We start from the raw sequence: 24,880 nt of genomic DNA, 5'->3' as shown, positions 1-24,880 counted from the left end.
AATAAGATATATACATACTATAGTCACCAAGGTTCCTATTCATTAACCTAAATTGGAATGTTGTTACTTATAAGGTCATCTTCACTTTTAATTGAAATTACTTTAGTTCTTTCGGATTCTCGTAGAAGAATGATCCCATTCCTGGTCCACAGAAAACGACATCCTTCTTTCTTTTTAAATGCAAGACATGAATTGAACAATCTTCTATTTTCTTTTGTGAGGCTTTCATTAATAAATATTTTTGAACGTGTTGACTCGTTTTCCTCTGATTTTCCTTTATTTAGTTTAGATTTGTTGTTATATACTTCATCCCTAATTCTTCTGGTAGTAAATTTTGCAATGATTGCAGGTGATCTAATTTTTGATTGTTTTGATAGGTCAATGTTTGTGCTCCAAGGTCCAAGTCGATGTGACACACTGATGTCCGCTTTTGATATGTTCACTCCAAGTTGTTTTGTAAGTGAAATTACAACAGTGTCTGTACACTCATTTTCAGACTGTGGTATACCTCTTATTTCAAGATAGTCACGGCGTCCATACTGTTCCAATATGTTTAAGTCATTTTTGAGTTTTGTTGTTATTTGCCGCAAACTTTTTACAGAAACTTTAAGCATATGGTTTTCTTTCTTTACAACATTTAATTGTTCCAATGTTAGATTTAGAGTTTTTTCAATTGAATCATATTTTTGATATACAAATTCTTGGCTGTGCTTTATTGCCTTAAGTTCAGTTAGAACTGAGTTTAACTTTGAATTATTTTCTGTAGTTGAAGCAATTAGGGAATCCATTTTTTCAGTTAATGATGGTGAGGTCTGCTTCTTGTCCTTGTTTTCTTTATCGTGGTTAGAAGAACTTCTTGTGTTTCTTCTTGTGCATTGCTGCATCCATAAGGGATCTTTACCAGAATCCATATTTACCAGTTTTTGCAAGTTACTTTATATATAATTAACAATCTTATTTCCTTGATTCGAATGAATCAGTGTCCGCATACACTTATTCAAATAGAATAAGGCCAAAACGTTGACATAACTTGCACCAATAGACAAAATGTCTTGGAACTTTACACGAAGCTCTGCACAGCAGAATCAGTGAAATTTGTTAAACTATACGAAAATTACAAGATTAACATTGCAGTTGGCTGGGTGCCAATTCCTTTCCCCAGTGAACTTATAGCAGAGGAAATATCGGCAAAATATGAAAAAGTTGAAAAGGTGACACACAGGAAGGACAAGTGGGGTTGCTAACCGGAATGAGAATCTTGACAATGAATTTAACGGACGTCGAAGAAAACCCTTTACCAAGTTATTTTAGGATGGCGGACTGTGAATTTTACGTGACATATCATGGGCAAGTGTTTACTTGCAAGAATTGTGACGAGAAAGGTCACAAACAAGCAAACTGTCCCAAACGTCAAAATAATTTTTTCGAAGACTACTTACCGAGAATGACGCAAAATACGCGAATTAGCGACGCCTTCCCAAGTTTAGCGAACGACAAATAGTTTTCCTTATTGCAGAATGAACTGAAAATTGCAGAAATGCAAGTCTAAACATCTCTCATCTAAATGAAATTGGTCTCTAACTCTACCCATTCACCGTTTTCCAACGAAATAACTTTTTCGAAGACTAATTGCTGCGAATTACGCAAAATAACGACACCTAACCAAGTTTAGCGAACGACAAATATTTTTCCTTATTGCAAAATGAGCTGAAAATTGCAGAAATGCAATTCTAAACATCACTCATTTGAATGACATTGGTCTCTAACTGTACCCATTTACCGTTTTCCAACATAATAACTTTTTCGAAGACTACTTACCAAGATTGACGCGAAATACGAGAATTAGCGACGCCTTACCAAGTTTAGCGATGGACAATTTTTTTTCCTTATTGCAAAATGATATAAAAATTGCAGAAAAGCAAGTCTAAACATCACTCATTTCAATGACATTGGTCTCTAACTCTACTCATTCACCGTTTTCCAATGAAATAACTTTTTCGAAGACTAATGTTGTTCGCTAAACTTGGTTAGGTGTCGTTATTTTGCGTAATTCGCAGCAATTAGTCTTCGAAAAAGTTATTTCGTTGGAAAACGGTGAATGAGTAGAGTTAGAGACCAATGTCATTCAAATGAGTGATGTTCAGAATTGCATTTCTGCAATTTTTAGCTCATTCTGCAGTAAGGAAAAATATTTGTCGTTCGCTAAACTTGGTTAGGTGGCGTTATTTTGCGTAATTCGCAGCAATTAGTCTTCGAAAAAGTTATTTCGTTGGAAAACGGTGAATGAGTAGAGTTAGAGACCAATGTCATTCAAATGAGTGATGTTTAGACTTGCTTTTCTGCAATTTTCAGCTCATTCTGCAATAAGGAAAAATATTTGTCGTTCGCTAAACTTGGTTAGGTGGCGTCATTTTGCGTAATTCGCAGTAATTAGTCTTCGAAAATGTTATTTCGTTGGAAAACGGTGAATGGGTAGAGTTAGAGACCAAAGTCATTTAGATGAGAGTTGTTTAGACTTCCATTTCTGCAATTTTCAGCTCATTCTGCAATAAGGAAAAATATTTGTCGTTCGCTAAACTTGGTTAGGTGTCGTTATTTTGCGTAATTCGCAGCAATTAGTCTTCGAAAAAGTCATTTCGTTGGAAAACGGTGAATGGGTAGAGTTAGACACTAATGTCATTCAATTGAGTGATGTTTACAATTGCATTTCTGCAATTTTCAGCTCATTCTGCAATAAGGAAAAACTTTTGTCGTTCGCTAAACTTGGTTAGGAGTCGTTATTTTGCGTAATTCGCAGCAATTAGTCTTCGAAAAAGTTATTTCGTTGGAAAACGGTGAATAGGTAGAGTTAGAGACCAATGTCATTTAGATAAGAGGTGTTTAGACTTGCATTTCTGCAATTTTCAGCTTATTTTGCGGTAAAAATAAAAAATAGACATTAATGGTTTGTAGTAAACGGATGTTAAAAAATATTAAAAAAATACCAAAAATTTATTTCGCCGAAATGACAATGGTGATTATTTGAGTAGTTCAATAAATAGGTTTCGTGTCATTAGTCATTAGATAAACATTTGTGGAACATGACCAATTGACGATGTCAACCTATCACGAAATTTTGGCGACTAGATTAAAAGAACAGCTTTCAACCGGTAAGAAAATCTTAATACTATATAATTTTACATTTTTTGGCGCTGGTCTAGAATCCTACCACTTTTTACACTAACAAAACGAGTTATCAAAAAAAAAAGTTGGAAGAAATAAATATGGAAGTGTGCAAAAAAAAAAATATAATAATAATACTTGAACCACCCAAATGCTAACTCGCACCTTAACCAAAATAATTTGGTAATAAACACCGGTCTAGGATGAAAATGTAGTAGGAATCGAGAACAGCGACCATTTTTTTAACCTGTTAGTATACCTTTAGTAATTAAAACTGTGCCTATAAAGTAAAGGTTTTAATGTTGGAAAATCAATGCCAAATTGTGAGCTTCACATTTATCACAAAGCTTTTAACAAGAACCCTTTACACAGGGTTGGGATTTTGCACTCGGTCGCTCGTCAATGCAAGTGGAATTCGCCCCGAGCGAGTGCTAATTGACACTAGGGTTCCTATTTTTCCCGGATTTTTTCACTCCCAGGAAACGGGATTAACAAATGAAACTTCCCGGGAATCCCGAGAATCCTGACGAAATTTTCGTGCCCTAATTACATTATTATGATGATTAAAATTACTTTATATTAGCTCCAAACGTTTAATTAAGCTCATTTATGTTGTGCAGTATTGCTTCTGCAATCTTACAAGACGTTCTCATATTAAAGTCCGCACCCTTATTTGTTTTTTTTAGAAAATATGGGCATACTAGGCGCATTTTTATTGGTAAAATAGATTTAATTACGTTTTTCCGCTGGTAAGCGCAAAAAAAGCAACTCAAGCAACGACTTTAATAGGTTTAGTAACATTTTTTTTCTTTATATTAGTCAAAAATGACAATTTTTTAAGTTTTGCTATGTTGCCAAATAACCGGGATTATAAAAAAAATTCCCGGGATTCGGGATCGTTATTTCGCGGGAAATCCCGGGAATTTCCCGTCGAAACATTCCCGGAGAGGAACCCTAATAGACACCCACTTACTGCCCTTAGCAAAAATTAGTTGTTGTTTTTAGAACTACTAAACGTTTTATTACCAAAGGAAATCACACAGCTCTAAATTTCATTGTGTAGTATCTCCAGAAGTAAACAAGATATCGATCAGAATTTATACACATTAATCAAAGCAACCTAACTTAGCCAGCAATCAAAAATATCAATGTTTATATTAATGAATATTAATATTCAGTCACATTGGGCCTTAAATTTAACCTTGTCAAAATGACTCGCATAGGGTGATACTCTACTAAACTACTCTTCAAAAAGAGCCATGACTCGGCATTTATCTGTAACAAAATATGTTTTACTGCGACAACTGAAATTCAATTATTTCGTCGTAAATAGATTACAATACACTGTTGCATAACTATAACAAGAAATAACCAAACACATCGCATGTGGTTAAAAAATGCTACGCATTCATTATTTTGATAAATAATCGAAACAGTCTCGTGGATTAGTAAATCTTGTTATTTCACTAAACATGTGATTCTTTGAATATATAATATTTCTCAGGAGAGATTTATTGATTTTGAAATGAATTAACCAAAGCTCCCTAAATAATACTGCTTTATAAAGACCGATAAAAATGGATAAAAAAGCTGGTCTGCAACATGCTAAAACCACACTATTCATCAAATATGACTTGCTTGTAGTTGGCAAAATTTTGCTCTATTTAACTTTCCATTTTCATGACTTATTCTTTAAAATCATAAAATGATTTGCATGCTACATGTAGTTATAGGGGACATTTCTTGTTTAATTTAGAAGAACTACTTATGACAAACGATTTGCCAGCCACACATGGATTATTCTATTCGTTCAAGTTGCCTGCCTTGGTGTATATGTTTAGTGTTTATTTCACTCATTACTGAAATGTACCTTTAAAAAACATAAACCTTGGGGAACCCTGCGGCTTAACGTATTTTCGGGTAAAAAATTACATGCTGACAGTTAGGGGCGTATCCAGAAATTTGAAAAGGGGGGGTCGCAAATTTTTAACATATGGAATTCCCACAATTTTCCGTTTAACGTTAATGATGTCATAAACAGGGAAATGCCCTTTTTAGGAACCGCCAAATAACGTCCAACAAAAGCAAACCTTTAGGCGCAAAGCGAACACGTGCGTCGTCAACACTTCTGCCAGGCGCCAGCTGTGAAACCGCTTAGTAGTGTGCAATCGTTAACTCAAGTAGGAAACCTTAACAAACCGCGCAAACGTGTGATTGATTTTGGTCCATCAACAATTCCATTATCAGCTGCGCTGTATCCTAAATTTCATACACGCGTCTAGCTAAATTACAAACACGCCTTTCGCCACCTGCAAAACGAAACGAAGATCGTTTTTCCCGGGTGTTATTATGCCACGATTAACGGAACATCTGCGCTGAGCAGTTTGCAAAGTCAGCTAAAATACAAGCTGCGGTTGAGGGAAAAACAATGTCGTCAATGGCACACTTATCATGTGATATTAGAAATTTTTGTGGAAACTATCATTTGATAAAAATGAAGACTCCGGAAACGCGCACGACAGTCAAAGCTAGACAACTTTTTTTGACAATCTGTTTCAGTTGAAGAGACCGTTGTTACACCAACGGGAGATGTTAACGCAGACAGCGAACAGCCAGGAACATCAACTGCACCTAACTCGGTAGATGAATGCAGTGTATGGCATGAACTTGACATTGGCAATTTTGTCGGCAGCAAGATTGACGACACTCTTAAATCTCAACTTCAACTTCTTACGAAAGCGTGGTTGGAAAATTTTTCTTTTCCAGTTTCGCAACGCCTTGTGAAGGGGAAAATTGTAACATTAAGTTTTCAATCCAGTTGGTTAAAACGGTTCCCCTGGTTATCTTACAGTAATGTGTGTTCTGGTGCTTTTTGTAAATTTTGCTTTTTGTTTGGGCCGACCACAGCTGGAGGATCAAGGTTAAAAGTTCGCTTTGTAACTGGAAAGACGCCATCGAAACGTGTACCAAACACGTGCTAAATACCATGCGTTTTCTGTTGCTAAAGCGGAGTCGTTTAAATCGGCATTTGATTCGTCAGCGGGATTTGTACACGAGCAGATGGACCGAGGGAGAAAGAAACAAACAACCCTAAATCGAGCTGCCTTGGGCTCAATTGTTGAAACTATTATCTTGTGTGGAAGACAGAATTTTGCATTGAGAGGGCATATCGATCACGGGCAGTTAAACAATCTCGACCAGCCTAACACTGCTGAAAACCATTGGAATTTTAGATCTTTATTGAGATTTCGAGTCAATGCTGGAGACGAAATCCTGAAAAACCATTTGGAGACATGTTCGAGAAATGCAATGTACACTAGTTCCATAATCCAGAACGAACCTTATATCGGTGTGCGGCGATTTGATACGGGAAGCAATAGTTGAAAGAATTAACGAAGCCGGGTTCTTTTCTGTTCTAGCAGACAAAACTACTGATATTTCTTGCTCTGAGCAACTTTCCATCTGTATTAGATACGTTACCTTGAAGATTAACGGCGATCTAACACTTAAGGGAGGACTTCCTTGGTTTCATCCAGTTAAAAAGCTTGACAGTGGAATGCATCTCCAACACAATTTTGCATACTTTAACATCATGGGGACTGGACTGCAACAAGCTACGGGGCCAAGGTTACGACGGAGCAAGCAATATGTCTGGAAAATTCAATGGGGTTCAGGCAAGAATACTTGTAAAATATCCAACTGCAATATATTGCCACTGCTCTGATCACTGTTTGAACCTGGTTCTCGCATCTTCATCTGCTATTGGTTCAATACGCCGAGTAATGCGTAATTTGTCCGATGTAATAAACTTCTTCAGTGGAAGTCCTAAGCGAAATTCATATTTTCAACGCGCGATCGAAGCAATATCTCCCCAATCACAACGCCATAAGCTAAAACGTCTTTGTGAAACCCGGTGGTTGGAAAAGCACGAATCAGTGGTGGTCGTGTTTGTAGAACTGTTGTCTCCTATATTGCACGCACTTGGTGAAATGGAAACTTGCGGTGACCATGTAGTGAAAGACAAAGCTGTTGAATTCAAATTCCTAATTAGGACAATGGTTTTGTAGTTTCATTGAAGGTTTTTGGAGTCCGTTCTTTTAGTGACTTTGAATCTTTTCAAAAGCCTTCAATCAGTTTCCTTTGATTTGGTATCGTCTGTACAAATGGCCACCGATACAATATCAGTATTTGAGGAACGCTGCGCCAACGCCGAAGAAAAATTTAAAGAGCAGTTTGCAGTAATACAACAGATTTGTGGACTTTTCCTGCAGGTAGAAGAAGGGACGGCGCTGCTCAAAGAGACGTTGAAACACATTATTGCGTGGCTATATACGGCCCATACAATAATCACGTTTGTCAACAGCTTAAAAATAGATTTGGAAATCTGGTCAGAAAGGTTTCTGCGGTTAGCCACCTGATACCGTGTCAAACTACCAATTTTGTTAACGTGTGAGAAATAAACAAAATTATTGTTTGAAGGTGAATCGATAGGCGGTAAGGCAGCAAACCAACTATATGAGCTTGCAGAATTTTATGCAAGTGACGTTGAAACCCCCGCGATTGTGTTGGCTGAGGCCCAAATGTGGTACAAAAAGTGGCGGAAAGTTTCTACAGAGACAAGACCCAAATCATGTCTTTCCGCAATGCAAAATGCTGACACCAATTTTTTTCCAAATCTTCGAACACTTTTGCACGTAAGAAAGTCCGCTGAGTCTCCGACCTGCGGGTCGGATCGGCCTGCCGCCCCTTTTTTGACAAACTATACACAAGCCCATTTCAAATATGAAAGGCTGCCAAGGGCGTCGCGGACAAATGCGGTTACTATAAACAGGCAGAGAATATGGTCTCAAAGGTATTCACAGTTCCCACTCTCAATGGGAACATATCACTGAAACAATCACTTTGCTGCACCGACCACGGTATTTACATGGCCTTTTGTCGGCAATGTGGCGACTGTTACGACTTTACTAGTAATACTAGAAAATTACCTAGGCCTCCTGTAAAGTCGCTGTGAGTTCTTATTTTCGGGCAATAAATAACCTACCAAAGAGAACTTATATTAAAGACCACAACAAGAAAACCCAATGTACAGATGTATTGGTTGCAAGAGTAGAATATTACCACACCACAAACAATAATGACACTTAGACACACACAATTACTTACAAAAGCGACAGACAGAGCATAATGAAGCTTAAGGTTTTACTCGCTAAGTTCAAAAGGCTACACCCCAGAGTCTATCGAGCTGTAGGCGGTGAGCCGCTCGTAATATACGCTAAAACAAAACTCCTTTTCACGGGAACCGACGCGCTCCCGGAAACCCCAGGCCTGCCTTACAGGGCGGCCGTTTCGTGGAAAAATAACATTAGGCGGACCTTTTAGTGAGAAGTTAAACCGCGCCGGAAAACAAGCGATAAATAATCGTGAGATTTGCAGAAATGTTTGGAGACAGGAAAAAACATGTCTAAAGTCCAATTAATGGCGAACACCACAGCGCACAAGAATATTACGTTAATATACAATTATACATGTCTCGAAATGCGAAAACCTAATTCCTAGCCCTACATTTAAGAACAAAGGCGTAAATTAATAATGAATGTTAGAATTTACAGTCGGCGTATTTAGCAACCGGTGATAATTTTGTAGTGCTAATTAAGCACGTAACAGCGACCGATACGTTGGGAAAACAAAAATTCATTTGCAACAAGATGGATAGGCCATATAGCAGTATGGAAAACTTTCAACTACAAAGAAAATAACGACAAAGCAGCACTTCTGTTCCACTACGCTGACAAACACATGTCCCTGCTGAGGCAGAGGCCTTCCATTGCAGAGTGATTCAGAATAACATTTTTAGAAAAACCACCTAGTTTTACTTGTTAATATTTAAATATTGTAATTTGTAGCCGAAAAAACGTTTGCCCTGTATTTATAGGATTGCTTAAATTTACCTTCTGCACCAAATAGGGAAAATAGGCATAGAAGGTATTTTTTGGTGGAATCGAACTTACATTATTACTGTCAATATCACATATACAAAAACACATAAAAGTATATAATATATATTTTTGTATGTATGTCTAATGGCCAGCTAGGGTTTGTTAAAATAGAAAAGGCAGAGAAAGTGCAAGTGAGCAGCCTCACAAGCAATACACTACAGCCTAATAGGCAAGTAATAGTAAACATTACTGGCAGCTGATAACTTTGCATTCTTCACAGCATATTATTTGACTGGCTAATCAACATATCACATTTGTAAACTAAATATAACAATGTCTTAAATGGAATTTATGAAGAGTTTATTGTGTTGCATTGGACTCCGTATATGGTCAAAAAAATTAGGTTTGGACAACAAACTTGCGATTCCATCATGTTTTTGTCTAGTTTTGTATCACAATTTAAACAACATATTTAAATGACAGTTGCTTAAAATGTTAATCATCAGTAATTTTATTTTAAGATGACTATATTATTGTTAGTATTAGCAAATAAGTTTCCGATTAATTGCTCTTTGTCACTAAAGGGGGTATATAAGTATCAATCCACCCTAAAAATGGAAGGTAAATAATTAATTAAAAATGCACAAGGATTCAATAGATTTCAAAACCAATTATTGTAGAATACCTTGGGATTCTATTTATCACTGTCCAGCAGCCCAATTTGTGAATTTTGTTCTACAACGGTTAAGGCGACTTAATATTAAAACTGGTATATAAATACCCTTTTAAACCTGAATAATGTTGGGTATTGTGTCTAATATCATTTGCAAGATGATAATCAGTTATAACACTGTATAAAAGTGTTTTTAACTGTTTTACAGAAAAATATTCTGATATTGAAATTTATGTTGGCGAAAAGAAATTTTGTGGGCATAAATGTATTTTGGCTGCCTTAAGTCCATTGTTAGAAGAAAAAATTCAAATTGCTGAAAAGAAATACTTCAATGAACACATTCTGCATAAATCAAAAATTGAATTGTTCGGAATTTCCGACATTGGATTTAGTGCAATATTTGACTTTATGTACTGTGGTGAGTTAAAGGTAAGACCTAAATAAATGATATATATTGTCTACAACAGGGGTCGGCAACCTTTTTCTAGTCACGGGCCCAAACCAAACTAAAAAAGGTCACTGCGGGCCGCACAACATAATCATGTTAACTGAGATTTTGTATTATTAAAATGTTAGAACAACTGTAAATCAGGCGAGGCCCGGATCTTTTTTTGCACTTAAAAATGCATTTGTTTGGTTTAAAATTTGAGTCCACACGTCGTCAACCATACTATTAATGAAAAATGTGAAGAAACGCGATAAGTTTACAGTAATTAATCTAGTTAAGTGTTTGTTAACCTTTTTAAGACGGGGCGCACCTGGCGACCACCGCAAGCGCTATTTGTTTGGTATACCGGCATTTCTTGCAAGTTTTTATTACATTGCTGAAAACAATGGAAAGTTAAAGAAGAGATATCCAGTATTTTTTCATATGTTTTCCGTATATTCGCAATGCACTTGTCAGCCTTCCACAACACAACAGTAAAAAAGCACTGATCTATAGTTTAAAATACAGCATCAAAACGTAAACAAACCGTATGCATAAAGATCTGAAAATTTTTCGCACACACTTAGAAATAGTCAGGCCGGATGAATTGCTTAGGCGGGCCGTAGGTTGCAATGTAGTAAAGCAGGGGCGTGCAACCTTCCATACTGCCGGGCCAAATGTGTGTATGCGGATTAGTCCACAGGCCACTTGCGTATCTCGTCGTCCACCTGTTAGTGAAGTGGTCAGCAAACTTTTCTGTTGCGGAAGTACTCTTTTCAGAGCTATTGAGGGCCCACTACGTAAAACCTCTATGAAAACAGTGGCGTATTCAGGGGGATATTTGGTTTGAAAGTGGAATATTCTATGGCGCCCTAATGGGCAAAACACTGACATGCTATAATACAAACCCTTATATAAAAGAAGAATATACAAAAAAAAAAATTTGCGTTTACGTAGAGTTAATGTTAGCAAAAAGTATAGTTTACAGGCTCACAAGACTACATTTGACACGTGGGCTTTCCAAGCTAAGCCAAACTTTTCCAAGCTGAACCTAAAAAATTATATGCCACACCATTTGTAAAAAAAATAATGTGCAATGAATGTACGGTACGGCTATCATTCGGCCCTCAATAACACAATGCTATCCACTGTTTGCCTATCAACTGTGTTAGTGACTACCACAAAAGGAAACACGTTTCGGTTTTAGTTTATTGTGAATCAACGGAAAATATTTTAAAATCCTTTAAATGTGAGCTTTAAAGTTGGCTTGCTTTCCCAACCACCCTATCCAGGGTTCACTTGAATTTAAGTGCTGGTAACCCGAATTTAAGTGCTGGTAACAAGTCCATTCTCCAATTGTACATTAGGCAGTCCTGAGCGATGAAGGGATTATGGAACCCAGTTTGAAAAAAATTGCCACACACGTACATTGAACCGATGTTCGCGATAAAAAACTACTTTTTAGCTGCGCAGAGAGAAATAACAATTACATTTCAAATGAGCGAAAAAGATCAAACGGACATTTTTAATATGCTTTTCCTACATGGCCATAAGTAGCTATTCGAAAGCATTTCAAGAACAAAAAAATGGAAGCGCTTTGTGCAATCCACTTTCACACAAACTTGTACACTTTTCGCAACAGCATCCAAAACACATTTTGTAGTTTCATTTTGTTAGCAGGTCACATTCTATTCTAATAAACTAAAAATTTACATGCTTTATGAGGCGACCTAGGAAGTTTCAATATTATTACCTGAATGTTCAGTGGTGCGGTTCAAAAACCAAAGCACACCGCGGGCCACATATTTTGGTTCCGCGGGCCGCAGGTTGCACGCCCCTGTAGTAAAGAGTTCTAAAAATTTAGTTGTGAAGGTTCGTGGTAAGGGTGAGAAGTTTCAGTGGTTTACTTGTATGCCATTATGGTTTAAAAAACATGAAATGAACTAGAAGAATCTGCCTTCCCTTATACTAAAACTGTGCATTTTGATATGTATATAGTGAGATGTAGTCTAAAAATACATATTGCGGACTGCACTTGAAAATATGAAATGAAATGCCTAACATGTCACCTTAAGATAAAACTAACAATATGCATTACTGTGGAAATCATGAAATATACTTGTCACACATAATAAAAGTAGAAGTACATGTTGTTACGTTGTGAGCTAGAATAGTAGGTTACTCCTGCAAATGGGCTATATATTGTGCAGGTCTGATGTTGTGAAACACTGTTTGATGATTGCACTTTTTTTAGATAGATGAGACAAATGCAAATGATGTAACAGTTGCAGCAATGATACTCGGTGTCCAGCCTGCAATCAATGCATGTGTTGACTACAAGAGAGGACATTTTCAAGCCAGCAGTTTACCTGTTAACCACCCCTTTTGGTAAATTTATTGCTACACAGGTTTATCTATTATACTTTTTGTTGTTGTTTTTATCAGTGCTTCTGTTCCTGCTTTGACATCTGATGTAACAGACCCAAAAAATATGCAAATTACTGATGTGGTATCGTGTGTACCTTCAATTCATTTACCTAAAACTGAAGCAGCTGACACCAACTATGCACAAGTATCACCAAGCAAATCTGTTCCTCCAGAGATAGAGGACTGTTCAAACCAAGACTTTGCTTCATTACCGAGTATTTTTCAGTCATTTGAAGCAATGAAAAACGATCCAATGGCACTTCCAACTCTGCTATCATTTAATCAGGAAACATTATCTTCAGAAGCAGAAAACAACATACCAAGCCATAGCAATGCGGTTATTCCAATGGTGCGAGATGATGGCATAATCCAAGGTAGTTCTAGTGGTTAACGCAGGTTTAACTGCAGTGCACTTAAGTTTTTAACTCAGTTTTGGTAAATTTATTTTGGCTGTTTATTTGAATGAATAGACTTATTATGGTGCAGTGACTTGTTTCCAACACTGCTTATTTTTTAAATAGAAATTCTTGTGTGAATTTTTTCACACACTTAAATATTAGGCCAGTAAATCTAGGTGGAAAAAGGTATAAACCGCAAACTAATTGCAACAGAAGATTGTTTTGTCGCAGGAACGGGTGAGGGGAACTGTCAAATAAGTCCCCAGAATATTGTGCCTGACACGTCCTAATCACTTTATGGGTATCCATGATCGGTTAAAAAATGCTTTTAAATGCTTCTAATTTGCCTCATATTAAAGGACAACTAAGTGTAACAAAACAAGTCTATTGGACCAAAATGATAAAACAAATTCATGGCATCAAGTTGCAATTTAGCATAGGCACTTGGGGATTGGCCATATGTGGAAGCTAAAGTCCACAAGCGCAAAACATGACTTAGTTTGTGGTTTGTTATATGGATCAATACTAGTAGGGGGGTTTAAAATTCTAATTTTTTTTACTGAAGGGATTTTTGTTAAATTGTACTCATTGTATGGGTTAGGTCAGTGGTTCTCAAAGGAAGCCACTTGGCTCCCTTTGGGGGGAATTTTAAATTTTTGGGAGGAAATGTGGATGAAAATGGCTCACTTTTTATTATTTGATAATTATAACACAACGTCTACTTACTATACGACTTAAAGTAGCCATATGTGAAGACAATAGGCTGCTTTAATTGTGTTAAACCTATGTCATAATAGACTCTGTTTGGTTTAAAATGTCTATTGTTTCATCACAGTAAGTAAAGTTCACTAGCACCAGGTGTCTGTTTTATACTGTTTGTTTGTTTTAGCATGGTTGTAAAAGCATGATAAAAGTAATATGTAAAAGTAAAGTAAAGAAATAGTGAAACATAAGATTGCCCAGATCCAGTATATATTTTAAATTCTGCAATATGCCAAAGCACATGCTCGAGAGTGACTTTTTCCAAATCATTCATTTAAAAAACATGTGGTTGGATCCACAAGTTTGTGCTAAGTATGCCAAATTAACTGTTGCAGAGCAAACACTTCTTCCATTTCCGACTACATATTAAGTTGAATGTAGTTTTACTGCCATGACAGATATTTTAACCAAATAAGGAACACTTTACATTTGCAAACGCGGTGATCTTCGGGAAAACTGACATGCTTTTCTGCTCAATCTTCATTGATTTTTGGTTTAAACATAAAGCTCATGGTTCACATCAACAATGAATAACGCTTTGTACCCTACTTTTGTAATGTTCACTGTTATCTCTGAGATGATTCATAAAAACGCACCTTGCACATCATATCCATATACTGTGAAATTTTGGCAATATTTCTTTTGTAATTTTTTGGGGAGGAATTAACATTGTTTAAGCCAGGAATACGAAAAAAACTTTAACTGCCATCCATGTTTTTCATTTAAAATGTTTGTATTGTAGTATTGGTGGCCACATACGTGTAACCCGGTGTGGTGCCCTAAGAATTTACAGAAGTGTTTCTCAAATGCTTTCTAACATTTCAAAAAGCCCTGTATGGCAACTTCAGGGGGTTCTAAAACTTGGGGAATTCCCGCCAGAGACCCAAGAGCCGCATTTCCACATGACAGAAATGAATATTACTAACTTCATTGAGAAGTGTGCATTAACATAAACTATTCTGCTGTTTTTGATGCTTCTAGGATCAATTGATTTATTTCTACATGAAGTAATCGGAATCTGGAGTACTAGCAGTGTTCAATAACTTGAACAAACAGAATCAACACTGCACATCTAAAAAAAATACCTTACAAAACATGCATGGGGGTTAGCCACCTCTGCGCTAAACTATTGCTCATGGTTAATAATGATCATTTCTGTTTTATTACTTATGTAAGATTTAAAGGCCCTTTTTCATACTTCTAAAGAGTCTTTTAGTTGTTCAATTTAATTTTGTTGTTTTGTTATGGTTTAATATTAGATTTTCATTTACTTAATTTAGAAGAAACTGATGAAAATGGTGAGCAAGTATGGAGGTGCAAAATTTGCAATAAATTTTTCCGAAAGTTATCCTATTTGAAATATGTTCATATTCGTCTCCATAATGGAAGCCGGCCATTTGTTTGCAATTTATGTGGTAAACAATTTGCTACAAAAGGAAACTTGTTGCAACATCACAAGGTTCATCTTGCTAGGTAGAATGTCATAAAGCCAAATTGGAATCATCAGAATTTATATAGCTACACTAATAAAACTTGTTTTTTCAGAAATGGTGTGTTGCCATTTAAGTGTAAACATTGTAAACGAGCATTCGCACTAAAAGGAAATTGCCAAAAACATGAAAAAACACACACAAAGCCCTACAGATGTGAATTTTGTCCAAGAGTATTTGCTTTGAAGTAAGTTTTTGAATAAAAACACATTTTTAGGATAACCTTAAAATTGCATTTTGTTTCAGACATGACTGTTTACAACATCACCTAAAGCATCACACTGGTACAGATGCCTCAACAATAGGTTTAAAGTGTGAAAAGTGTCTCTTTCTGTTTCCAGTGCGTTTTGGGAAGGAGTATATGAACCATAAATGCATCCAATTATAGTATTAATAAAGTCAGATCACAGCAAAGAAAATCACAGTCCAATTTATTATAAATGTGATAAACTTGACATTGCATATATAAAAAAAACAGAAAAAAAATTATATTTAATGTTGTATTATTGGTCCAACTCCTTCAGAACCAAGTGGTGTTGGAATATCAATTATTACTGGTTCGTTGACTGGCTGGTGACTAATGTTGACAGTAGTGCAATTTATATAAGTGCATAAACCATCAGAACTATGCCCATATGCTGAAAAGGAAAATATGTGTTGACCTTTACTTTTTACCCATTATTTTGTAATGTATTTTTTAAAATATACCTTCATGAATATGACCATAGATGTGGTACTTCGGTTTTACTCGCAGTTGCACAGTGTTTAGCAGATCAACATCACCAACATGCTGATTATGTGGCTGGACTATATCATGATACCCTGAAATGTGTGGTGTTGGGCATCAGCGACGAGGTGATTATATATACTTAAGAATTTGTATCATTGCAGTACCTGCAGGAGGAGAATGAGACATAAGAATGTCAATTCCATCGCCAGGAATTTTGTTCCAACAGTCCATTAAAGGCTGCCCACGAGGCAGGTTAAAAGCCCAGCCACCAAACTCTGGATTCCTAAAAACATGTCAAAACTCTATGTACTAATTTATTACACTTGGCATCTGGTATTAGCTTTAATTCAATAATATAGGACAGGACATTTCTAATAATAATTATGAAACATATATTCATGCAATTTAGCTGAAAGCTCTAATAAAAACATCTTTTTAAACCATGAACAGCCATGTATCCTGATGCCATTCACTGAAACTTCTGCATCATGGAGAAAAATACAATTGTTAAGAATTTTGCTCCAATCCCTGCAAATATCTTCAGGAATTGTGTGCAAAAACTTGAATCTAAATTAGTAATGAAATATATAAAAGCCACACTAACGGTTCAGTTACAGGTGGTTAATTTACCGACAGTAAGATCCATTTTGTTTACTTTTTCTTACATTTTCCATTATTCTTTTATCAAAAGATAATTCATGATTCCCAGCTATTACAATTTTATGTTTATGTGGGACAGATTCCAACCAGTTGTTAAAGTCTTGCACTTCCTCTAGCTTTCCCAGATTTGTAAAATCACCACAGTGCAGCAAAACATCACCTGCAACCAAAAAATGCCCTTTCTATATGTATAATGCTGACTTTAAATGCACAGAAATTTTAGTAGTATTCAAGTGTCAGTATTATTAAACTTTCATGGTTTTTTAATGCTTCTCCAGTGTACTTTGATAAACATTCAATTTCCCCTATATGTATTTTGTTTTTTTAAATGGAGAGTTTCCATTTTTCGACACACTGCCTTGCCCGATCGTTGAGATCAGTGGTGGAGCATGGGTCATCAATTCCAATTTCCCTATTATTAGGTTTGCCCTTTTTTAGAAACGTAAATCCGGGACGCATATTGAAAACTGCAAATAAACTTCAGTAGGGCTAATACAAAATAATTTCATGCAACTAGACTGGGTTGCAGTATTTTCCAGGGTGGTTTGTCTTAGTAATTGCATCATCATAAATGGAAATTGCTGAGGATAGTTCTTGAAATATTATCTGTTAGTTTTAGGGTATATATTAAGTTGTACTTTCCCTTGACTTGTTTCTGCAAGAAAATACAGATAGTGGGCCAAAAGTTTCCTTCCTTCACCTATGACTTCGCAGGTGCAAAAGGGTATTTTAATTTAGCCAAGGGATACATTTTCTGTTAAAATGTTTTGTTTCAGTCTTTCCAACTCCACCCCTAAAAAGCTCCTTAAACATACCCCAAAACTTTTCACTGACTTGTTTCTGCAAGCAAAAACACATATGACCGAAAATTCCCAGCCTTTTTACCATGACTTTACTGATGCGGGGAGAAGTTTGCTAACGGATGGGTCATTCCATCCTTAATTTAAAGGCCCGAAACCCATGTTCTTAGATTTTCTTTAAACTTAGTACAATTGAAGATCTCTTTTAAAAAATAAGCATGCAAAAAATTTGAGCGTTCTGTGATAAGCGGTTTCGAAGATATGACAGTTTAAAATATTTTACCACTAGGTGGAAATGGGTATTTTTTGGTTCCGCTTGAGCACTTTTTGCTCTGTTGTGGCTTAATTTTGCAGTAGAAGCCTGCAGTAAAATTCTATTCCACCATTTATGGGGTTGCTAATTTCAAAAATGATGATTAAAACTATATGTGATAAATTCTTCTACATGTAATTTACATTTAAAGTTTTCTGACTTCCGAAGACTTTTCCGAAGCTCTCTGCAATTTTTTTTCAATTTTTATGCTGGAAAAATAATCTTGAGACATCATAGTATTTGGAATTTTTAAAGTGATTCTTGGTTATTTGCAATTAGTAATTGGTTTTTATGTTTCAAATTTGTGTTAGTTATAAAAATTTAAAACACTAAAAAGTTATAACTGATATCTAGAGGCAGTAAAAGTCATACATTTTTGGTGTAAAATCAAAAAAATATTCTTATGAGCTTCATGTAAGAAGGTTTAAGGTCATATTCTATGTTTTAGGTCATAAAAATATGACCTTTTGATTTTACTTAAACTTTAAAGATTTGGTCCTAGTAATTTTGTAGATAAAGTTAAAGCAGTCCCCTCTAGAAGTATTGGAATGAGAGTTCTCATGCTGAATTTCATGAAGCATTTAAAGCATGATTTTCATTATTTTCTGTACTTTAATGCTTACTGTTTGATTTCAATTTACACTGTGACATCATCTTGACACATTGTTTTGCAACACACAGTGTTGAATATTATAAACACTTGCCATAGGTCAGCTCGTACAGTCAGTTAGATGAGTTATAACTTCTATGGTCAGCCAATGTTAAGATCTTAAGAGCTCCGGGTAGTTTTTAGCCAACAGCTCAATAGTGTATTTAATTTCTCAGTGCCTTTTTCAGGGATTTAGTAAATTTGTGTAATCTCTAAGTGTACATTTAGCCTTGCTAGTATCTGTTTTTGAGCTTTATAACTACAAAGATTTGTAAATTATGGAACCGTGTACTATAGGCATTTTAAAAGGGGCAGTAAAAGAGAAATTAGTAAACAAGGCAGGACTAATTTCAATACAATAAGCGATGATTTATTTATGGCGAGCTGGACTTTGCACAGAAATTTGTGGAAGAGATAGCAAAACTTGCAACCACCACAAAAAGCAGTTAGGGGACTACTTTTTATCTAGAAAGATGAAGTGCACTGATGTGTATGGAAGACATAAGAAAAAAAAGCCTTCAGGTAGCAAAGCCGCACTCCTGGCATTTTGAAAAAACTCGTAAATTTTTTGGAGTGTCTAATTATTATGTTTCGCAATCGGCTAATTTAAGACTGGAGAAAGGAATTTTGGCAAAACCAGACCCCATTGGAGCTAAATATAAACTAACAGATGAAACAAAACCGCTGATTAAAGATTTTTATTTGGATGATAACCATTCATTTTTTAGAATCCTGCCTGGCCGAAAGGATTTTGTTAGCATAAGACCGAACATACATGAGCAAAAACGCCTTTTGCTATGTAATATTGATGAACTATATGTATTGTTTAGACAAAAACATCCCTCTTTCAAAGTATGTTCATCCATGTTTTATAGCCTTCAACCAAAACAATGTATTACTGTATCAGCATCAGGACAAAATCTCTTCTAAATTTCATACTTTGTCTTCTGAATAAAATTGTAACTATTAATTTTTTCTAGAATCCTGTAAAGAATGTTAAATGTAAATATTTTTGCCAATGTATATTGTATGTCAGTACAATAGTTGTACACGAAGTTGTGACAGTGTAGCGTATCAATTGATGTCACCATTTTTTATTGTTGTATTATAATTTGTTCCACAATTTGCATGAATTTGAAACTCTATAACCAACTACTAATTGCAAATAACCAAGAATCACTTTAAAAATTCCAAATACTATGATGTCTCAAGATTATTTTTCCAGCATAAAAATTGAAAAAAAATTGCAGAGAGCTTCGGAAAAGTCTTCGGAAGTCAGAAAACTTTAAATGTAAATTACATGTAGAAGAATTCATCACATATTGTTTTTATTATCATTTTTGAAATTAGCAACCTTGTAAATGGTGGAATAGCATTTTACTGCAGGCTTCTACTGCAAAATTAAGCCCCAACAGAGCTAAAAGCGCTCAAGCGGAACTAAAAAATACCCATTTCCACCTAGTGGTAAAATATTTTAAAATGTCATATCTTTGAAACCGCTTATCACAGAACGCTTAAATTTTTTGCATTCTTATTTTTTTATTAAATTTTTCAATTAACTAAAATTTAAAGAAAATCTGAAAACATGGGTGGACAAATTTCTGAAAACTTTAAATTAAGGATGGAATGACCCGGATACAATTTAAGTTTGACCTTTCTCAAAAAGATATAATCTCCCAGCACCCGCTGGAAAAATATTAATTTATGTTAAATAAATTTGCTTAACAGCCCTACCAACAAAAAATGAAAAGTAAAAGGTATTACTTAGAACTCCAGAGTTTTCTTATTTTTATTTTTTTGCAAATTTTAAAATTTAAAATTCCGTGCTGGACTGTTTATAAGACATCACTGACAAAGCAGAATAATCCAAAAATTGTACTACTATCGAGCAAACATTACTCCAAACCTGCAGGTATGTGGTGTCTCATCTGGCGATGACAATTGTGAGTGTCCGAAATACAAACAAATCGTGTGTATCCTTCAGGCTTAGTTGAACTTAACTTTGGCACTTGTACCCTAAAAAAGTTACATATGTTAAAATTATAAAATTATTTAATATAAGCATTCGCGCTGCTAGTAACTATAATTAGGTTCTGAATTCTGTTAATTAGGAGCACAGTTTAGGTTAATTAAGTAGTCTGTTTTATAAGCCAAAAAACAGTTCCTTACGGTTTTCTGAGCAATCTTTTACTTCCCTTCAATGCTTCAAGAAATGAACTAGGGAATTTTGATGTGGGATCTGTTTCAAGGCTATTCATGTTTTAATAAACTTCAGTAGTTACACAGCAACAAAAACAAGAAAAAATATGACAGTTGATAATGTAGAGTCTCTACATTACAAATCATAAAAAAAAAACATAAATATATGGTACAAAGACTCCTGTAGGTCTGACAGGATTTTGTGTAAATCTATCCTAATGATTTGAATTTGAACATAAGTGTACAACAAACTTTCTTATAAAAATAATACCTTGACTGGGAAAAAGTACAGTAATTTTATAGGAATTATAACATAAACAGTTCTGCTTTTTAGTAAACTTCCGATTGTAATATCCGACACTATGAAATAAGCCAAATCAGTTCATAAAATTGGAATTGAACAGATTGTTGTGTGACGAGTAAAAAGGGAGGTGAGATAAACCACTGATCTCTATGAGATCTGAGTGCAACTAGCAGCATTACGGCTTATGGGAGAGGTAGCTTAAAACTTTCTTTGTGGCAACATTTCATCAATGTTCTGTCAAATTTTAAGGGTTAAATGACGTATTGGTATGCTTTGTTCTATACCGTACACATTACTATAGTTATATTGAAGCAGAATACCTTCATTTTCGGTCTTGGTGATAAAATTATACTTCGTTGTTACTGGCAGGAGATTATATTTTTTCTTATTGCAACAAGACATCGTCAAGTTAGTAAAAATGAAGTTATATGTGTGAACATACATTAAACAGCTCATTAACCGACTCACCAACACTGCCACCACTCTCACAGAGGACATCACTACACGCCTCAACACACCCAGCCACCTTAAAATATATACAAAACCAGGGCTGCCACTCTGATTTTCAATTTATCCCAAGGTTTCTTGTCTAAAAATCCCAAGAATTGAAAAAAATACCAAGATTAAAATAGATGAAATATAAGAGACTGTAGCGGACCTATGTGTATTGAAGCTCTAACACAGGTGTCGGCAACCTTTTTCCAGTTGCGGGCCAATACCAAACTGAGAAAGGTCTCTACGGGCCACATAAAATGTTAGAGAACAACTGTAAATCAGGCAGGCCACGGATTTTTTGTATGGGTAAATAGTCAAAAAGTCTGTAAAATTGACTCGTGTCTATAGTTTGTCAAATAGGCGGCGGGCCGTAGGTTGCCGAACCCTGCACTAATAGCTCTCTTATTATTATCGTACTGTTTCGTCACACAAGCAAATAAATAGCATTGTTACGTAAAATAAGTAAACACATAGACAGCAAACCAAGTTCCTCGCTCTAACACAATGTATAATCACTAATGAGTGTATGCGTATTGCGTACCAACACGAGCCAGGCAAATAGCCACTTCCTTATTCTTTTTAGGAAATATGTCCTCAAATATATTTAAAAATAATATTTGTAGTTTTAACCTGCTAATGAATTAAAATCCCCAAGATATGGAACGAATATTCCTAGATCCCAATATCTTGGGATTTAAGGAGTGGCAGCCCTGTACAGAATACATAGTTTGCATCAATACACTCACACGATGTAATGATTTATGTTTCTATAACTCTGATTTCTATGGCATTTACTTTCTGCTTTCTTTGTTTTTTTTGTTTTTTTAATGGCATCCGTTGGATACTACCGGGGGGTGAAAGTTTATAAGTTTATTTTGTGGGGCGACGAAAGAGTAACAAGTACGCAAAGGAAGAATGAGCAAGAGTGGAACAAAGTGTACAAGTAAATATGGTAGTGGTTGATGTTGGCAAACAAGGGCTGTTCTCCTGGCATCGGGGGTCAACTGATGTGTTGCTTTTTGTTGTGAATGTATACGTCATGTGTCGCGGGTTAGTTGTACCCGCATTCGCAATCTTCATCGTATTCAACCACTCGTTTGCAATTTGGACATATGAGGAAGGTCTTGGAGCATCGTCGGCAGAGGTAAGCCTCAGCATTCCGTGCTCGATCAGTTAGTTGTTTGCAGTACCGACAATTCCATCGGGGGTGAGTCGGTGAGGTTGACGATTTGGTTGACGAGAATGAGGTGCTCGTCAGTTGGTCCTCTTTGGGTAGTTTGCTTGTGGGAGGTGTTGTCTTGGTTTTTCTTTTCTCGGGTTTAGATTTGTTGGGGCTACTTGGCTTGGGGGCAGCGTCGGGTTGTTCAATTGTTTCTTCTGGGCCGAAATGTATTAAATCCATTGGGTTGTCGCTATTGGTTGGTTGAAGGGTTGCTTGTGATTGGTTGCACGGTTGTTGATGATGTTGGATTGCTTTTTGTGTTGCTGGTGCCTTTTTTATGGTGAGTTGATGGAGCGGTGTTGAGTTTGCTGTCGGAGGATGTAGAAGCTTGACTGGGGTGTTACCAATTGGTCGAAGGGTTTTGCAGTCCGCCTTGATGTGGCTGAATTCTTTACATCTGTAGCACTGTGGTGGTTGCACCAGGTATTTCACCGGGAAGGTGAGGCCCTGGCACCACATTGTACCCGGGATCGGATTCTCTTTTAAGTCTTTTGTTCGTATTTCTAGTGTGACTCTCCCGTCGGGGAGTCCTACGTGGCGATCTGTGTTTCTTTTGGTTTCTTTTATAAACCCATGCTTGCTTTGGATAGCTTCGACGATCCTGGCAATGTTAAAGCGTGGAGGCACGTGGGCGAGTTCCACGCCGGTATATTCGGCTTCGTATCTTCTGGCGAACTCCGCCTCGGGGATTTTCTTCAGCTTGCACACTAGCTCTTGAGCCTGAGCTCCAGTATGGCATGTGAAGTCGACGTAACCGTTTTTCCTTTCAACAATTCCCTCGAGGTTGCTTGTCTCGAATGCGATAAATTCGAGCACTGCGTAAATGTAGTCTCTGGACTTCTTCTCCGGGAGTCTTGCGAGGACTTCATCGTACATGATGGAAGGAAAAATAATAAAGGGGGAAAGAATGTGGGAATATGTAAATTATTCTGTTGGCACACTTGGGTCGGGGTTAAATGAGTTGCGGGTTATTAAACATCGCAATGACAAATGGCGTTGCGCTCAAAAAGTTCACCGCACTCCATACAACTTTCAAAAAAGGCGTAGCATTTTTGACAGTGGTATGTTCTTTCACCTTCTCGATGTTTGGTGGGTCGGCTGCAATACATACAGTTCAATGTAGGATCTACTGTGGAAGGGGTCGTTGGGGTTGAAGCTTGGGTTGATAATGAGCGTTGCCGAAGATAGAAGAAATAGTAAACACAGTCGCTCAAGATAAATCCTTTAGTTCGCTCGGCCTGCGTTCCGCATATCATCAAGTTCCGTTGTTACCGGGTGAACGACACTACACGGCGTTCGAAGCTGGCGGAAAACTGTATCAATACAAACGCCTTCCGTTCGGCGTCACTAATGGGGTCGCCGCATTTCAGCGCGCTATTGACGAGTTTATTGAAGGCAATAAGCTGAATAAGGTCTATGCCTATCTGGACGACATAACTGTAACGGGTGCCACTTGGAGGAACATGACAGCAACCTTCGAGCTCTACTTCAAGCTGCTGCTCGGCAGAACCTTACTTTTAATGAAAAGTCAATGATTCGCCGTACTTCTTTAGATTTTCTGGGATACCGGATTAGTCAAAACTCTCAACGTTTACAGCCTCTTCTCGACCTCTCGCCACCCACGTCGCCCAAAGCCTTGAAACGCGTCTTGGGGATGTTCTCCTACTACGCTAAGTGGATCAAGGACTTTTCTCGTCGCGTACAGCCTTTGCTCAATGCAAATCGTTTTCCTCTAAATGAGACGGCCGTCCGGTAACTCTTGGAGCTTTTCGAGACGACGTTCCCTTCGAGGTGGAAACCGATGCTTCTGAATTTGCTATTGCTGCGGTCTTATCCCAGAACGGGCGCCCTGTGGCTTTTATGTCACGTACTCTTAGCAAGTGTGAACGGAACTACCCTGCTATTGAGAAAGAAGCGACCGCCATTGTCGAAGCAGTCCGCAAGTGAGCTCACTTCTTAAAAAGCCGTAATTTTACTCTCGTCACTGATCAAAAGTCTGTGTCCTATATGTTCGACCGGACCATCGAGGTAAAATTAAAAACGCCAACATTACTTCATGGAGACTCGAGTTGGGCCAATTATTCTTACGATATTCGCTCTATCACGGGTATGTGCTTTCACAGGTTCTACGCGAAATCTTGAGGAGTTACATACGGCGATGGGACATCCGGGATACGCCCGTATATATCACTTTATAAAAAGTAGGAACCTACCGTTCACTACCGAAGAA

At 36.7% G+C, this 24,880-nt stretch overlaps 2 protein-coding genes across 2 annotated transcripts; one reads left to right on the top strand and one right to left on the bottom strand.

Moving 5' to 3' along the window:
* The first annotated feature begins 3,011 nt into the window (after positions 1-3,011).
* LOC146168263 (zinc finger protein 131-like) lies at positions 3,012-16,070 on the top strand. Its single transcript, XM_083391578.1, has 7 exons — positions 3,012-3,149; positions 9,983-10,203; positions 12,456-12,589; positions 12,647-13,002; positions 15,069-15,261; positions 15,334-15,465; positions 15,525-16,070. Exons 1-7 carry the CDS (start codon positions 3,095-3,097, stop codon positions 15,664-15,666), a joined length of 1,233 nt encoding a protein of 410 aa, XP_083247704.1. The 5' UTR covers positions 3,012-3,094; the 3' UTR covers positions 15,667-16,070.
* Positions 15,693-22,074, bottom strand: LOC146168262 (metallophosphoesterase MPPED2-like). Its single transcript, XM_083391588.1, has 7 exons — positions 20,600-22,074; positions 20,337-20,446; positions 16,639-16,828; positions 16,450-16,575; positions 16,173-16,291; positions 15,987-16,100; positions 15,693-15,916 (listed from the first exon to the last, which is right to left on the bottom strand). The coding sequence occupies exons 1-7, from the start codon at positions 20,686-20,688 to the stop codon at positions 15,771-15,773; spliced, it is 894 nt and encodes a 297-aa protein (XP_083247714.1). The 5' UTR covers positions 20,689-22,074; the 3' UTR covers positions 15,693-15,770.
* Between the last annotated feature and the right edge of the window lie 2,806 nt (positions 22,075-24,880).

Source organism: Ascidiella aspersa, chromosome 1 (genome assembly GCF_963924565.1).
Source record: "Ascidiella aspersa chromosome 1, kaAscAspe10.2, whole genome shotgun sequence".
Taxonomy (NCBI): domain Eukaryota; kingdom Metazoa; phylum Chordata; class Ascidiacea; order Phlebobranchia; family Ascidiidae; genus Ascidiella; species Ascidiella aspersa.
This window is presented reverse-complemented; position numbering and strand designations above follow the sequence as displayed.

What these genes read in the sequence shown, in the direction of transcription:
- LOC146168263 (XM_083391578.1), top strand. Translation starts at nt 3,095, where the DNA reads ATGTCAACCTATCACGAAATTTTGGCGACTAGATTAAAAGAACAGCTT. An exon ending in TGTACTGTGGTGAGTTAAAG is followed by an intron (nt 10,204 to 12,455) that starts GTAAGACCTAAA and finishes CACTTTTTTTAG; the next exon opens with ATAGATGAGACAAATGCAAA. An exon ending in CCTGTTAACCACCCCTTTTG is followed by an intron (nt 12,590 to 12,646) that starts GTAAATTTATTG and finishes TGTTTTTATCAG; the next exon opens with TGCTTCTGTTCCTGCTTTGA.
- LOC146168262 (XM_083391588.1), bottom strand. Translation starts at nt 20,688, where the DNA reads ATGAATAGCCTTGAAACAGATCCCACATCAAAATTCCCTAGTTCATTT. An exon ending in CAAAATGGATCTTACTGTCG is followed by an intron (nt 16,576 to 16,638) that starts GTAAATTAACCA and finishes TTACTAATTTAG; the next exon opens with ATTCAAGTTTTTGCACACAA. An exon ending in AGGATACATGGCTGTTCATG is followed by an intron (nt 16,292 to 16,449) that starts GTTTAAAAAGAT and finishes ACATGTTTTTAG; the next exon opens with GAATCCAGAGTTTGGTGGCT.